Source organism: Propithecus coquereli, unplaced genomic scaffold (assembly GCF_000956105.1).
Source record: "Propithecus coquereli isolate 6110/MARCELLA unplaced genomic scaffold, Pcoq_1.0 Scaffold101, whole genome shotgun sequence".
Classification (NCBI taxonomy): Eukaryota; Metazoa; Chordata; class Mammalia; order Primates; family Indriidae; genus Propithecus; species Propithecus coquereli.
In genome coordinates this window covers 1,769,333-1,787,556 of record NW_012133970.1, presented here as the reverse complement: position 1 = coordinate 1,787,556, position 18,224 = coordinate 1,769,333, and the positions used below count along the sequence as shown (strand labels likewise).

At 34.8% G+C, this 18,224-nt stretch overlaps 1 protein-coding gene across 1 annotated transcript in view; it reads right to left on the bottom strand.

The window, feature by feature from the left end:
* TEX11 (testis expressed 11) overlaps nt 1-18,224 on the bottom strand; it is a 293,818-nt gene that overhangs the window by 161,809 nt on the left and 113,785 nt on the right. Inside the window, 2 exon segments of the mRNA XM_012642929.1 lie at nt 15,332-15,410; nt 17,940-18,021. Coding sequence (XP_012498383.1) covers nt 15,332-15,410; nt 17,940-18,021 — 161 coding nt within the window.

Genomic DNA, 18,224 nt, shown 5'->3' with positions numbered 1-18,224 from the left:
TTCATAGCAGCACAATTGCAAATATGTGGGAATAACCCAAGTGCCCATCAATACATGAGTGGATTAATAAATGTGGTGTATGTATACCATGGAGTTCTACTCAGCCACAAAAAAACAATGGTGATACAGCATCTCTTGTATTATCCTGGATAGAGCTGGAACCCATTCTACTAAGTGAATTATCACAAGAATGGAAAAACAAGTACCACATGTACTCACCATCAAATTGGTATTAACTGATCACACTTAAGTGCACATATAGCAATAACATTCATTGGGTGTCGGGCAGATGGGATGGGGGAAAAGGAGATGGGTATATATACACATAATGAGTGCAGTGCGCACTATCTGGGGGATAGACACGCTTGAAGCTCTGACTCGGGGGGGCAAGGGCAATATATGTAACCTAAACATTTGTACCCCCATAATATGCTGAAATAAAAAAGAAAAAAAAAACATAACACCATGGCCAAGTGGGGTTTATTTCAGAAGTGCAAGGCTGGGTCAATATGTGAAAAATAATCAGTGACATTCACCATATAAACAGGCTAAAGAAGAAACATCCCATGATCATATCATCAATTGATACAACAAAAGCATTTGACAAAACTCAACACCAATCCATGATTTTAAAAAACTCTCAAAAAGGATGAAATAGAGAGCCATTTCCTCAACTTAATAAAAAACATCTACAACAAATCTACTCTACCTTTATATTAAACAGTATTTAAAAATTCACCCAACAACAGCATACACCTTCTTCTCAAGTGCACATGGAACATTTACCAAAATATTAATAGATTATATTCCAGGCCATAAAAAAGTGTCAGTAAATTCAAAAGGATTCAAATTATACGAAGTGTGTTCTCTAACCACAATGGAACTAAATTAGAAATCAACAACAGAAAGATGTCTTAAAAATGCTCAAATATTTGGAAACTAACATGCTTCCAAATAACCCATGGGTCAAATAAGAAAATAAAAAGGGAAATTCCAACATATTTTGCATTGAATTAAAATGAAAACAGAACATTTCAAAATCTGTGGGATGCTGCTAAAGTAGTACTTCAGGGGAAATTAATAGTGGTAAATTCTTATATAAATAAAAAAGAAAGATCTTAACTCAGTGATATCATTTTCTACCTTAAGGAACTCTTAGAATGTGAGTACAGGGGATGGACACGCTTGAAGCTTGGACTTGGGGGGGAGGGGGCAAGGGCAACATATGTAACCTAAACATCTGTACCCCCATAATATGCTGAAATTAAGAAAAAAAAATAATGTGAGTAAATATAACCCAAAGTAAGCACGACAAAGAAATAATGACATTGGTCTTGGAAATGACTTTTTAGATATGACACCAAAAGCACAGGCAATAAAAGAAAAAATAAATAAGACTACATCAAACTAAAAAGTTTCAGCAAAGCAAAGGAAACAATCACCAAAATGAAAAGGCAACCCATGGAATGGGAGAAAATATTTTTAAACTATATATCCTATAAGAGGTTAATGTCCAAAATATATACAACTTTATACCAAAACAGCAAATAACCCAATTTAAAAATGGGCAAAGGTCCTCAATAGATACTTTTCCAATGAAGATATACAATTGGCCAATAGGTATATGAAAAGGTCCTCAACATCACTAATCATCAGGAAAATACAAATCAAAACCACAATTAAATGTCACCTCACACCAGTTAGAATGGCTATTATGAAAAAGTCAAAAGATAACAAGCATTGGTGAAGATGCGGGGAAAAAGAACACTTATACATTGTTAGTAGGGATGTAAATTGGTATGGCCACTATGGAAGACAGTATGGAGCTTCCACAAAAAATTAAAAATAGAACTACCACATATGATCCAGCAATCTCACTTCTGGGCATATATCTAAAGGAAAACATAATCATCTCAAAGAGATATCTTCACTCCCAGGTTCACTGTAGTATTATTCACAATAGCCAAGGTATAAAAACCTAAGCATCCATCAATGAATGAATGGATAAAAAAAAGTGGTATAAATATTATTCAGCCTTAAAAAGAAGGAAATCATGTCATTTGCAAAAACATGGATGAACCTGGAGGACGTTATGTTAAGTGAAATAAGCTAGACTCAGAAAGACAAATACTTCATAATCTCACTTATATGTAGAATCTAAAAAAGTTAAACTCATAAAAACAGAGAGTAGAATGGTGATTACCAAGGGTGGTGGTGATAAGGGTGGGGTGGGGGGATGAGAAGATGCTGGTAAAAGGTAAAAACTTGCGGTTTTGCAGAATGAATAGGTTCTGGAGACCTAATGTACAGCATGGCGACTATAGTTAATAATAATGTATTGTATACTTGAAATTTGCTAAAAGAGTACATCTTAAGTATTTTCACCACAAAAAAGGTAACTACATGATATGATGGATATATTTGTTAATTAGCTTCATTGTAATCATTTCACAATGTATATATATATCAAAATATCATATTGTTTACCTTGAATATATACAATTTTTATCAATTATACTTCAATAAAGCTGAAAGAAAGATCTTGTTTACAAAATATCGAATGGAGTTTCTAAATCAATAGTAAGAAAATAACCTAATTTTTAAAATGAGCAAAAAACTTGAACGGGTACTTCACAAAAAGGGATAAACGGATGAGCATTTTAAAAAATGCTCAAAATTATTAGTAATTATAAAAATGCAAATTAAAGCCACAATGAGATATCACTGCATACCTATTAAAAATCAAATAGGCTGACCATACTAAATGTGGGCCAGGATGTGGAGGAACTGGAACTCTCATACATTCCTGGTGGGAATATAAAATGAAATGCTATAACTATTTTGGAAAACGGTTTGCCAATTTCTTGAAAATTTAAATGTATACTGCCTATCTTAGTCTGTTTTGTGTTGCTATAACAGAATAATTAAGACTGGGTAATTTGTAAAGAAAAGAGGTTTATTTAGCTCACAGTTCTACAGGCTGGGATGTAAGAGGGCATACCCCTGGCTTCTGGTAAGGGCTTTCGTGCTGCATCATAACATGGTGGAGAAGATCAAAGGGGAATCAGACACATGCAAAGGGGTGTCTTGGCTTTATAACAACTTGCTCTCATGGAAATTAATCCATACCCCGAGAACTAATCCAGTCTTGCAAGAGCAAGAACTCACTCACTACTGCAAGAACAACACCAAGCCATTCATGAGGGATCTCCTCCCATAACCCAAACACCTCCCACTAGGCCCCAGCTCCCAACACCAGCTGCACTGGGTATCAAATTTTAACATGAGTTTTGCTGGGGATAAACCATATCCAAACCATAGCACTACCTACCATCCAAACCAGCCATTTCACTTCTAGGTATTTATCAAGAGAAATGAAAGCATGTCCATACAAAGAGATACACATGAATGTTCATAGCAGCTTTACTTGTAATGGCCCCAAACTGGAAACAATCAAAATATGTATCAACAGATAAATAGGTAAATTGTGGTATATCCTATACAACAGAATACTACTTGCAATAAAAAAGAATAAATTGTAGATACATGCAACAACATGGATGGACCTCAGGCAATAATGCTGAGTTAAAGAAGTCAGACTGAAAAGAAGAAATACTCTATGATTTCATTTATATAAAATTCTAGAAAATGCAAACTAATCTGTAGTGACATTTAGTGATCAATGGCTATCTGTTGAAGGGGGCTAAGGAGAGATTATAAAAGACCACAAGGAACCTTTTAGGGATAATAAATATGTTCATTATGCTGATTGTGATGATGGGTTCATAACTGCATGTGTATGTAGCCAAAACTTACTCAATTATACACTTATTCCAAATATACACATTGAACTGTATGTCAGTTATACCTTAATAAAGCTGTTTTTTAAAAAATAACAACATAAAGGAAAATTGGCATTTCTTTGCATAATTGCTAGAGGTGGGTGGGAAGGTAAGCTAGAATTGTCATTATAAACTTAGCGCCAAGTTGCACAGAGGACCCTGGAGATTGCTCTAAAGCAGTGTTGCATCTCTAAGGAATGTACTAAGTACTCATTTCCAGGTTATATTGGAATCTCTGCTCCTTGGAGTTAATTTCATAGAAGACCAAGAGTATACTTGCCAAATAGAGCAAATTGTTGAAATTTGCTATGTATTAGAAATATAGGGTATATACTTGATTCCTTAAGGGAATAAGAACTATAAATAATTATAATGCTAGTAGGCATATAAACATCACTGACCTTGTGGTTTGGTAACAATGATCATTTTCTCACTTCAGGGTATGAATACTCTGTATATATAAAGTCGCCTTTTCATGAATCCTAATTTGGGGCTATAGCTGAAGAACCTGGCTCTGGCTACAACTACTTGCAGTTGCAGAACTCACTCCACTATTTAGCTGGTTGATCTGTTACTATGAAGTCCCTCAAACCTTTAGCTTTACCATACTGATATGTACCCTTTAAAGTTGTGGTCCCCAACCTTTGGGCCATGGCCCAGTACCAGTCCATGGCCTGTTAGGAAACATGTGTATCACCATATGAGCTCTGCACCACTTCCTGGCAACCTGCGACATCCCACATCCCCACCCTCAGTCCCTGGAAAAATTAACTTCCATGAAACCGGTCCCTGGTGCCACAAAGGCTGGGGAACACCGCTTTAAAGTTTGTGTGTTTATGTGTGCATCCGATTTGTGCTTGTTAGACTTTAGCTCACAAACTAGCAGCTGAAAGAGAATACTGCAATCAAGAGCTAGAAGGAACCTTAAAGTTTATTTATTCCAAGCTCCTCCACCCCACCTCTTACTACCCCCTTATTTACAGAAGCAACTGAGGCCTCATATTAGTTTTCCATTGCTGCTATAAAAAATGACCACAAACTTAGTGACTTAAAACAACACTCACTTATTATTTCCCAGTCCTGTAGGCCAAAAATCCATGCAGGCTTGACTGGGAATTGTGCTTAGGGTCTCACAAGGCTAAAGGCTATGTATTGGCCATCCTAGGCTCTTACCTAGGGAGTTCTGGGGGAGAGTCCACTTCTAGGCTCATTCAGGCTATTGTCAGAATTCAGTTCTGTGAGGTTCTAGGACTGAGGTCCCATTTCCTTGCTGGCTGTCCATTAGGATTTGTCTCAGCTCCTAGAGGCTACCTGCATTTCTTAGCTCAAGTCTCATTCTTTCTTCAGAGCCAGCAATGATGTGTTGAATATTTCTTGTACTTTGAATCTATCTGACTTCCCCTTCTGCATTCTTCTTCTGTTTCTAAGGACTCATGTGATTATATTGGGCCCACCCAGATAATCCAGGATAACATCCCTATTTTAAATTCAACCAGTTAGTAACTTTATTTACATATGCAAAGTTCATTTTGCCATCTAAAGTAACATATTCATAGTCCCAGAGATTAGGGTAAGGAAGCTCTTTAGGGGCCATTATTCTTCTTATCACTAGCTCTTAGAAGCTAAATGACTTCACTGAGGTCCCATGGTCATTTTGTTTGAAGGAGGAACTCATTTCAATATACCACACATTGCCTCTTGCTGTCATTATGCTCACTGCTCATGTTAGATAGCGTTTTGGCAATCATCACTTCAATGCCTATAAATGGGCTCAGTGTTAGTAAACTTGTACTGCAATTTACTCTTAGACATAGCTAGCTCACAAGTGATGCTGATGAAACTGCTAAAGAAGCTAAATGCAGCATCTTGATCATGTCCAGGGATGCTAGCCTTATGTAAAATGGTAAACATGAATTCTATTCTGTAGACATATAGCTCAACTTGGAATGAAATATTGTATTATTTCTAATACTTTTTTAGAAATAATAGCTAAAGTCTATTGAATGCTTATCATGTGCCAGGAATTTTATATGAATGAACTTATTTAATCCTCAGACAACCCTAAGAGTTAAGTAATATTAATGGGTAGGAAACTAAAGCATATATAGTTTAAACAATTTACATAAGGTTATACATCTGCAAAGTGGAGGAACCAGCACTTGAACTCATGTAATCTAACTCTATACTCCACATTATTAACCATTATTCTGTAGTGGATGAACCTGAGTTTAAAACAGTAGATTGAGCCCACTATTTACCTCAAAAAATAAAAGAATAAGTGCAAGAATAAATCCATAGCAGAGCTAGAGAACAAGAAAATATATTTTCAGTGGTCAGAAACTTTGATGAATTTCTCTAATTAAAAGCAATCAAATTGAGGGAAAATCAAGAGATGAGACTCTGAAATCAAACAGAAACAAAAGGCGCGGGGGGCACTGTTGAAGAAATAAGTAGGTGGGTCCTCCCCCAAAAAAACAGCCTAGGAAAACCCACAAAATCAGAAATTAATTACTAGAGGACAGGAAAAATTGGTGATGGTTATAGAAGAACTGCAGAAACTAATCCAATTTCCTGTTGTATACACAGAAGTAGAGGCCATTGATGTTTGACCTCAGGCTCTGCTGTCAAACAATTTTCTAAATGATATAAAGAATCAGTTATAGGCCAAACATGGTGGCTCACACTTGTAATCCTAGCACTCTGGGAGGCTGAGGCAGGTGGATCGCTCAAGGTCAGGAGTTCAAGACCAGACTGAGCAAGAGCAAGACCCCATTTCTACTAAAAATAGAAAGAAATTAGCTGGACAACTAAAAATATACATATAAAAAACTAGCCAGGCATGGTGGCGCACACCTGTAGTCCCAGATACTCGGGAGGCTGAGGCAGGAGGATTGCTTCAGCCCAGGAGTTTGAGGTTGCTGTGAGTTAGCCTGATGCCACGGCACTCTAGTCCGGGCAACAGAGTGAGACTCTGTCTCAAAAAAAGAAAAAAAAAGGATCAGTTATAAGGGACCTCCTAGCTTGAGCATAAGGGATAAGGAGATTGTAGACATAAAGAAAGGGGTAGGAAAGAAGAAAATCAATCAGTACAGTAGTGAAAATCCTCATCTAGCAAGAGAACACATTTCCTACTTCCCATACCAAGGTAGGGGTGGAGGCTAAAGTCCCTAGTCCACTATAATATTATAATAGCTACTTTCTAAAGGTGTACTTCCAATAAATTATGCTTCCTAGTATTCATACCCTCGTGTACTGTGCTCCTCTTGAATCTGGACTGGCTCTGTGACTCACTTTTAACAGTGCACGACTTCTGATGCTAAGACATAAGAAGCCTTGAGGCTTCTGCCTGGTCTCTGATAACTCTGGATGAAGCTAACAGTCATGTAAGAGCTAAAAAAGAACACAGAGACCCGGGCTTGTTGAAGTAAGATAGGGCCTGACCTCTATATTTCTGTCTGGTTCCCTAGTGTTTATTTTTATAACAGTTTTATTGAGGTATAATTCACATACCATACGATTTATCCATTTTAAGTACATAATTCTATGGTTTTTAGTATATTTTCAGAGTTGTGCAACCACCACTGAATCAATTTTAGAACATTTTAAACACACTAAAAATAATCCCCTTTCACCAATAACAACATAAAATGATCTATGCTAAGATTACAATTAGGAAAAATTATGCACCAATATGCACCAATATAGACAAGGAGTTGAAGGAAAGAAAAAACTAAAAACAGATTATTTGTTAGGATAATAAGATTATAATATATGTGATCTTTTTTCTTTTAAAATTTTCATTATAGTCATGGTGTGTTTGTAGAATTTAAAAAATAAATACAAAATTTTAAAAGAAAGAATTAACGTCCAAAGTGAGGAGAAAGTAACAGTAACTTAGTTGTTGTAAAAGAGTTCAGCACCCCTGAATCAAATAAATTTGCATTATAGGGGAATAAGAGAATTTATAGATGAGATTCATAAATTACAGAAGTCCTTAAGAAATTATGGAAAACTGGAGGGGTGATAAAGACTAGAGACAGGAAAAGTTCTGATTCTTTTTTTTCTTTTTTATTTCAGCATATTATAGGGGTACAAATGTTTAGGTTACGTATATTGCCCTTGCCCCATCCGAGTCAGAGCTGCAAGCGTGTCCATCCCCCAGATGGTGCGCATTGCACTCATTATGTGTATATATACCCATCCCCTCCTCCCCCCTCCCACCTGCCTGACCCCCGATGAATGTTATTACTATATGTGCACTTAAGTGTTGATCAGTTAAAACCAATTTGATGGTGAGTAGATTCCCACACCATGCTACTCAAAGTATGGGCCACAGACCAACATCATTGGCATCACCTAGGAGATTGTTAGAAATGCAGATCAGGCCTCATCCCAGACCTGCTGAATCAGAAGCTGCATCTTAAAATCTTCAGCTGATCCAGCTGATCGTATACACATTAAAGTTTCAGAAGCACTAACATAAACCAACAAGGGTTCACTAAGAAAAAGGAATGGCAAATTAATCTTGTTTAAATAAACTTCTAAAAGTTTATTTAAAGTTTTATTTAAAGTTTATTTAAATAGTAAAGTCAGAAAGTAGATATAATCTAACAAAATCAGAAAAATGACTCAATAACAGAATATCAAGCTATTCACCTGCTTTTCTAGAATCCAAAGCATATGCTCTTCCTTTAAATAGCACCATATATTACCAGGATCTAATATGTGTATAACCTGGAATTATCTGCTCTCTGTCTCCTAGTGAAACACAACTGTAAAAGGTAAAATTTCAAAAAAAAAGGTCATTTAAGAGATATAGTATTTCCATTCATTCTATGCATTAAAATTTGAGGGAATTCAATATCCCTGTGTTCAAAATCTTATCCTTGCATCAAGTGAATCATCAGAAAACTAGGTCTAAACTACATTAGTTTAGTCCATTATAGAACTGCATTCACTTTGTAGCAGCTAATGTTCTGCACACTTTGCCTTTGTTGCAAAGTGTAGAAACTTCTCTACATAAAATATACTTATGCTTTTGCTATACAATTGTTATTAAAAGCATTGTCCATTATGTAATACAACTTTCTACAGAAACCAAATGTGTAACATAAATGAGTGAAGCAGACTGTAAAATATATCCACTGCCAGATATGGAATCAAACTTTATTATTAACTGAATGATGGTATAAGAAAACAGGTAAGAAAATAGAAGCTATACTTAAAATTTTCAATCTAAAAATATAAATACTTAATTTATCAAATTTCCCTTTTGAAACTGATTACTTTGTTGATTTAGAAATAGAAACCTAAAACCTTTTCTTCTACACTAATATGTCAATATCCACATAGGCTGATAGGGAGAAGCAGATACTTAAATGGAAATTTGGGTACTATTAGTAAGAGGAAGGTGGAATGAATATATGACGAGTGGCCAAAAACAGCAAATGTCTACTATATCTGATATTCCAAAGTTGTCTAATTAGGAGTCAGTACCACACTACAGTGTAGTTCAATTTCTTCAATTTGTAATTCTTCATTTACATTAGTAAAACTAGTTAAGAAAGGCAAAATAAGCAATATTTTTTATTACTATAATATTGGAAATCAGAAAACTTGTTTTTTAACATTCAATCTTTAAGCCCACAATTGTGAGTATGTAGCTCAGGTAACCACTTGCATCTCTAGAAACCAATTACAGTACAGAGAAGCAAGCCAGATTATTCCTTGCCAAAAGAATTTCCCCCAAAATATGACTTCACTAAGAACACGTGAATTAAATTTTACATTTGTATAATTACTTATGGGCACTTTTGCAGAGAGATTCACAGTGTTTATATGGATTGTCATATTCACTAAAAAGGTCAAGTTGTTGATCTGAGGCAGGGATTTTTCCTTGGATGACATGAACAAGTTGAATTCTTTCAACAATTCAAAAACTATCTCTTCAGCACCTAACATAAATGCTGTGCTACATCACCCAGATCCCCTCTTCAGAACTGAAGTATTTATTCCCCAGTTGTTCTTTGGGAATTTGCTAGGCTGAAAAAAGCTGCCCCACCCAAGGTTACGCTCCCTTCCCAGGGTAGCTGGCATCCAATGACTAGTCAACACTGGGCCTGGCCCTCTCACTCCAGCTGAGAACAATTCTGAGGAACCATTCCAGCTTCAGAGCTCCCCATGGGTAAGGCTGAGGCTTGTAACTGTACCTCAGCCAACTGCTCCTTTAGTCCTTCCTCCTTCCCTTCCCCCCACAATTGTTGATCCTGACATCGCCCCTTAATAAACTATCTGCACATTAACCTCCATCTCAAAATCTGCTTCCAGGGCAACTCAACCTGTGACAGCACTATATCCAACTAAGCCCTCTAACCTACAAGAAGTAGAGACAACTACTGTATTGTGCATCCAATTCATCCAACAAAGCAATAATCTCTGTTGAAGCCACAGAAGAATATCTAGTATTCTATATTACTATATTCTATATTACTATATCCACGTTTCATTTTTAGCTTCCTTAGGCCAATGTTTCCTAGTGAATTATACAACTAATATACTTAAGTTTTACATCTTTAGAAAACACTGCCACCTTGGATTTAAGTTTCAAATCAAGTCTTATGTTAACACTAACCATTATAGAAATATCCTCTGTAGTTATACTTAAATTATTTTGATCAGTCTATGTTAAACTTAAGACACAGACACTGTGTTCAGAAATTCTATCATATCAAAATTCTCATTGGCGCCACAAATAAATATGCTTCACTGTGCAATATTATTCATGTCTGTGCAACAGAAAACACCACAAATAAATTACCCTCTTCAAGCAACCTATCCAATAAATTCTAAGCCATATCTTTAATATGCCAAACAACAGCATTTCTGATTAGATTTGCATGTGAAACTTAAAAATACATTGCGTGCCTCAATCAATAGACACTCTTTTGTAAACTTGTCATCTACAAAAAAGCTAATATCTGGGCAATCTTTTCCCTTAATATATAACTACATAATTGCATTTTACAACAACATTGCTTATTTTATTCATTTTCCAAAATAAACCCAGTTGAAATTTCGGTCCTTTTCTTGAATTCATTGTTTTTCATTACACAGTTTTTCTGTGTACTGGCCATAGTTTCTACTATGTTTTGTTTCATAATGGGCTTTTAAGTTGTATTCATTTGACAGAAACACACTTTGTTTGCATATTTAAAACACAGGAATTTTTTTACTTCTACTTTAAAGAAATTTGTTCTTTCCCATTTTCTTGAAACACCTTCTCAGTCTAGCTTTCATTCTCCTACTTTGGATAGAGATGTGGGTACCGTATTTTATTTTCTTCTTATATTTTCTATAAGAATAATAACACAAAAAAGATGATAAATTACAACTTGATACACAAGATATGGGAGAAAATAAGAAATTGTGGGAACTATGACAAACTGGAGAACACATGCCCCATGTCTAAAGATAACAACTGCTACTTAGCTCCAACTGATCATTGCTTAGTGGAAATACTGGCCAAGTGTTTCCAGATTTTTTAATTTTTTCAAGAGAAGCCAGGAAACCAGATTTTTATGTGAAATTTCCTGAATGTTAAATGTTGGCAGCTAATTCAACCATATGCAACACATCTCTGGCCATACCAAGGCTCATGTTTCACTACGGGAAAACTTTCTTGTAATGAATTGCTTTAGAATGTAGTATTGAGGGGAAAGTTTGTCAGTCTTTATGTATTCCTTCTAGCACAGCGGTAAAAAGTGTGAGCTCTGTAGGCTGATGCCATGGCACTGTAGCCCAGATGACAGAGCAAAACTCTGTCTCAAAAAAAAAAAAAAAAGTGTGAGCTCTCTAATCAGGTATTAACTCCAGTTCTGCTCCTTCCTAGCTATGTGATTATGGGCAAATTACTTTTTCTCTGTAATCCTCATTTTCCTCACCTGCAAAATGAGGTTAGGTGAACAAATTACCTTATAGGTATCTCATGATTTATAATGTAAAGGGCTTAGTGCCTAGACAAGTACCAGTAAATATTAGTTTTTGTTATTCAATAATGAAAATTAAGTAAATTATCACGTTATCCTTTTTCTCTGGCCACAAGAAAGCTCACAGTTAAATTTAATACTCAATCACAGTAACCATAGTAGCTATTGTGTTTGGCATGCTTTGATTTTCTATTTCAATTTTAAAATTTTTATTATACACTTGAATATAGGAAGCTTCAAATTCTTTTTTCTTTCTTTCTTTTTTTTATTTCAGCATATTATGGGGGTACAGATGTTTAGGTTATGTATGTTGCCCTTTTCCCCCCTTCCCCCCCTAAGTCCAAGTTTCAAATTCTTTTTGCAAGGAGGTGGTGTATAAACAACCAAAACTTTAAAAAATAAAAGTTAAGTCCCATGAAATTTTCATGAACAAGATGGAGGAAATTAGGCCATATGGCTATATAATTAGGTGGATTTATAACAGGTTCAATGACTGTACTCAAAAATTATCAATTAATGGGTTGATGTTAACCTGGAGATTAATCTATGCTGCCATGAGGTTTCTGGGCTCAGATTTGTTCTGTTTATTAAATTAGATCAGGAGTCAGCAAACTATGGCCTGCAGCTTAGCTGCTTGTTTTTATGAATAAAGTTTTTTTGGAACACAGCCACACCCATTTCTTTATGATTGGCCTATGGCTGCTTTTGCACTACAACAGCAGAGTTGACTAGCTGTGATAGAGACTATGTGGCCCACAAGCCTAAATAAAATATATACTGTCTTGCCCTTTAATTAAAAGTTTGCTGACCCCTGAATAAGATGAAGACAGGTGCCATACCAAATCTGAAGATGACATAAACTGGAACAGTTAATATATTGCATGATATAATTGAAATTCACAAAGATCAGAACATTGAAAAAATAGGCTGTAACCATTAGGCTGAAACTGGTTTATAAAGTATGGCTATTGGGTATTTAACCATAAACACAGAAGAAATGGAATTCAAGTATTAAGAACAATTGATATTGTAAAGATCTAGTCTTATAAGCCCAGGAAATTAACCATATAATGTAGCTACCAGAAGAGAGCTAATTTAAATATTGCCTGCATTAAAAGAAATATAGGATCTAGAACAGTGCTGCCCAATAGAACTTTCCTGTGATAATGGAAATGTTCTCTATCTATAATGTCCAATAAGGTAGCCATTAGCTACATGTGGCTATTGAGACTTGATATGGGGCTAGTGTAACTGAGGGACTAAATTTTTAATTTTTTAAAATTTTAATTAATTTAAATTTAAATAGCTACATGTGGCTAGTTGCTACCATATTGAACAGTGCAGGTTTAGAACATTTAGAACATGAAAGGTATATACGGTTATTTAGATCACATCTGCAGTATTGTGCTCAGTTCCAGTTGCCAAGCTTACAAACTGGAAGTGACACCCAGGAAGTGACCATATCATAAACAATGTTAGAATGAACTGAGGAAGAGCTATCAAGTTAAAGATTTAGATGTTACCATGTAGCAGAACAAGCAGCCTTAAAAATTAGTGGAAAACATGTATCAATTCTATATAAGGAAGAATTTTCTGTTTCAGCTTTATAAAAATACAATGGGGCTCCCTTTTGCCACGGTATTCCAGGTATTCCAGAAGAGGCTAAATTGCTTCTCATGCAAGAAATCATGGAGAATTCATTTGTCAGGTAGGAGACTAGTCTACAAAAAGGACTGACAAACAATAGCTTGCAGGCCGAATCCAACCAGCTACCTGGTTTTGCAAATAAAGTTTTATTGGAACACAGCCACATTCTTTCATTTATATATTGTCTATGGCTGCTTTCACACTACAATAGCAGAGTTGAGTAGGTATATCAGAGACCTTATGGCTTGCAAAGCCTAAAATATTTACTACATGACCCTTCACAGAAAATGCTTCCTGACCTCTGTTCTAGAATAGTGGTTCTCAGAACCACCTGGATAAACAAAAAAGAACACAGAGACCCGGGCTTGTTGAAGTAAAATAGGGCCTGATCTCTATATTTCTGTCTGGTTCCCCAGTGATTATTTTTTATAACATAACAGTTTTATTGAGGTATAATTCATATACCATATGATTTATACATTTAAAGTACACAATTCAATGGTTCTTAATATATTTTCAGAGTTGTGCAACCATCACTGAATCAATTTTAGAGCATTTTAAACACACCAGAAATAAACCCCTTTGCATTAGCAGTCACTCTTCATTTCCTCTCAAATTCTGCAGCCCTAGACAACCATGATCTACTTTCTGTCTCTATAAATCTTACTGTTCTGGATATATCTTATAAATGGAATCTTACAACATGTAGTTTTTTGTGACCGGCTTCTTTCACTTAGCATGTTTTCAAGGTTTATCCATGTTGTAACATGTATCAGTACTGTTTATTTTCATTGATAAATAATATTCCATGGTATGGATATACCAAATTTTGTTTATCCATTCATCAGTTGATAGACATATGGGTTGTTTACACTCTTTGGCTATTATGAACAATGGTGCTATGAATGTTTAAGTGCAAGTGTTTGTGTGGATATATGCTTTCAGTTCATTTGGGTTTAAACCTGGGCGTGGAATTGCAGGGTCATATGGTAACTCTATATTTAACTTGTTAAGGAACTAACAAATGTTTTCCAAAGAAGCTGCACCATTTTACATTCCCACCAGCAGTGTATGAGGGTTACAATTTCTCCACATCCTTGCCAATATCTGTTATTATCTGCCTTTTTTATTATAATCATCCTAGTGCGTGTGAAGTGGTTTCTAATTGTGGTTTTATTTTTATTTCAGGAAATTATGGGGGTACAAACATTTTGGTTACATGTTATGACTTTGCCACATCCCAGCCATGATTTGAGACGTGCCCTTTCCCCCCGTACAACGCTTACCGCATCCATTAGTTGTGAGTTTACCCACCCCAGGGACAAAAGTCATTGTGGTTTTGATTTGCATTTCCCCAATGGCTAATGATGTTGAGCATCTTTTCAAGTACTTATTCCCCAGTCATTCTAATGACACCAAAGTTTGAGAATCACTAAGAGGTCTATAAAAACTGCAAGGTCCCTTTTGACCTTAATGATCCCATGAAAATAAAGCCAGAAAGGCTACTAATTGCAGAACTGCACCTGTTTATGCCTTCCTATTGTACATGACTCTGGCCTGCAGGTTAATTCTAGCCTAACTCCTATTTTATAAAGCCTCATCTTATTCTTTTTGCATTTATTTCCTTTTTTAAAAATATAAATTTTAAAATTAACTTTACTATTATTTAAGTCATTAAGCAAACAGTTGTAACTTCTAAATTGATCAGCACAATGGCAAACATTGTGCTGTCAGAACATGAGAACATGAGTGTGTGTGTGTGTGTGTGTGTGTGTGTGTGTGTGTATTCAATATGTGTTAATGGAAACCTTACAAAAATGTTAGTCTTTAGAGAAAGGGAAATCAATTCTTCTGTACCTTTCATGATCCATCAGCAGTTTAGCAGTGTTCAGACAGAAGTCTAAAGACATGTCTAGATGTAGTATTTCCATGACAGCTAAAAAAATGAAAAAATGAAGTAGTCATATCAGTTTCATTTTGAGGAAGCTCAGCTATTTTCAATAACTTTCCTCTATTCAAAATCTACTTACTAAATGTTTGCCATATACCATGTTTTGCCTAACAATTGATCAAAATCTTTTTTAAAGTACTAACATCCAATGCTGGAGAGATAGGCAGCACTCTCAGATGGATGGCAAAGTAGCCTGGTGCAATCCTTTTGAAAAGCAATTTGGTCATACTGTATGTTCAGAACACTGTGGTTAAGAGCTTGGAATCTGAAGTCAGATCTAAATTTGAAACCACTTGTCACCTGTATGGCCATAGGCAAATTAATTTTTCTGCATCTTAGTTTTGTCATCTGTAAAATGGAGAATATACCACCAATCTCTCAGGTTTTTTGAGAGGATTACATGAGATAATGTATGGAAAGTACACAGCTAAGCACCTGGCACTTAGTAAGCATTTACTAAATGGCAGCTGCTATTATTATTATTCCCTTTGCTTCAGAAATTTTACTTCTGAAAAGTCATCTGAAATAAATATGAGAAAAGGTTTATGAACAAAGTTATTAAAAGCAGTGTAATTATAATAGCAATAGAAAAGAAAGATACCCTGAGTGTCTAATATAGGGCAGAAATAAACTTATGCAACCATTAAAATTGTTGAGTATGAAATAATATGGAAAAATGAATATGCATAAATATGAAAAATGTTTACAAGGTTGGTAAGTGCAAAATTAGAGAACAAGGTTATATGTACTATATGGTCACAATTCTGTAATATAAGCAAAACAAATGAAGATTAAAAAATACTGAAAGTAAATAATCAAATCTCTAAAAGTGATTGTGTTTAGATTCAATTATTTATTCAACAAATATTTAATGAGTATATTCTCTGTACCAGACACTGTGCTTAGCTCTGGGAACCTAGCAATAAACAAAACACACAAAAATTCTAGCTGTCAAGGAGTTTACATTCTAGTGGATGGTGGGACTCTGAGTATTTTTAGTATTTTCCAAAAATTCCTTTAATGAGTATGTGCTACCCTTTCTCAATGAAAAAATTGTATATTTTTAAATTTTTACTTTTTCTGTTACAAAAAATACCAATGACATTCTAATGCCAGGAGTTAGCTCAACTATTCTAAGCATAAAGTACCTTCACCAGCAAAGAAATGAACAAACTATAAAATTGCAAGTTTCATACATTCTCTCAATACAACAAAATAAAAATCTGTTATTTTAAAATATAAAAAACTTAGATTTGGGGAAGTCTCCTAATTGGTAAAATCAAACAATGACTGACATTGCAACTTCATTACTCTGAATATCAGGAGTAACTAGATTAAGTAAAAAAAAAAATCTAGGATTAAAGAATAATTTCACTTTAAACTCTACTTCTTATCTACATTTGAATGAACGGTGTAATGGGGAATTCTCATCCAAAACTAATCAACTCCAAACTTGGTGACTCCAATAATTGCTCTGATTTTCCTGTATTATATTAGTTTGAGTAAGTGTATTCCTTTAATTGGTTAGGTGATTTGTTTATTCCTCTAATGCAAAAAAGTGGAGCTGTCTGTCTGGTATCTCACATTTTTCAACCTGTGTATGCTGAGGTAATACTGTTGCCTAGAGATGCAGAATCCTCTTATCAGTTTGAGCTTCTGAGGTCTCTTAAGTGATTGGCTAAAATTCTAGAGGTCACAGAAAGATTCAGCAGTATTAAACTAGCACTAAATTTAGGGCTACTGCCAAATTTGATTGTTATCCTAATTACTACAAATTGCTAATATTTATTGGATAATCAGTAATTATATTATACTAACATAATTTTGTATAGTACAAATAATACAGCTCTCAAAGATTACTAATGTACTAAAGCATGTACACATTAGAAGAATTTAGAGTAAATTATGTTTATGACTAAACAAAATTGAAACACTGTTAAGGACTAGTGTGCATAGAGATTTTTGCCTCAATGCATCTATATCATAGTAATAATAGTAATAATAATAACTACGGTAATAGATAATATGTATTGCACACTAACTATGTACTAGGTATGGTGCTAAATGCTTTATATACATTTTCTCAAAAGATTCTCAAAACAACACAATGAGGTAGATATTGTTGTTATTTTGTTATATCTCTTTTAAAGATGAAGAAACGAAGCATAGAAAAGTTAAGTAACTTGTCCAATGACCCACAGCTATACATCAGTATGTTTGTTTTGTGCTTTGTACATTCTAGTCCCTTGAGAATTATGAAAAACAAATAGCAATGTTTATACAAGTAATTGTAAAAAGCATGGCACTATTTTTAGCACTTTTTAAATTTGCTACTATTTTTTCTCCTTTCTCTCTTTCTTCCTGGCTGACAATCTTTTCCCTTTCCTATGTGATCCATTTCCCTCTCAGCCACTATCAAATTATACTTATTTTTAGTATACTACAAAAGATCTTATATTCAACAAATTGGTGTTGAGATTTCAAAATTGTGTGCTCTTCACACAGAAATGATACCTCCAAGGAGTTCTTCATTAGCTGTTTCACCTTTCAAGAGGATTTTCATCTTTAAGAAAAGCCCAGCAGGATTTAAATGTTCCTATTTCAAACAAATAAATCACAGTGATATTAAAATTATGTAATGTAAAAGACAATATTCAAGTAATTGCCTGTTTTATTCAACTGCTTCATAATGACTCATGATCAAAGGAAATCAAAAGTATAAAATATCATATCATGAAATCCAGACTATGCCTAAGGATATTTTCTGGTATTTTATTCAATCTAAATGAAATAATACGA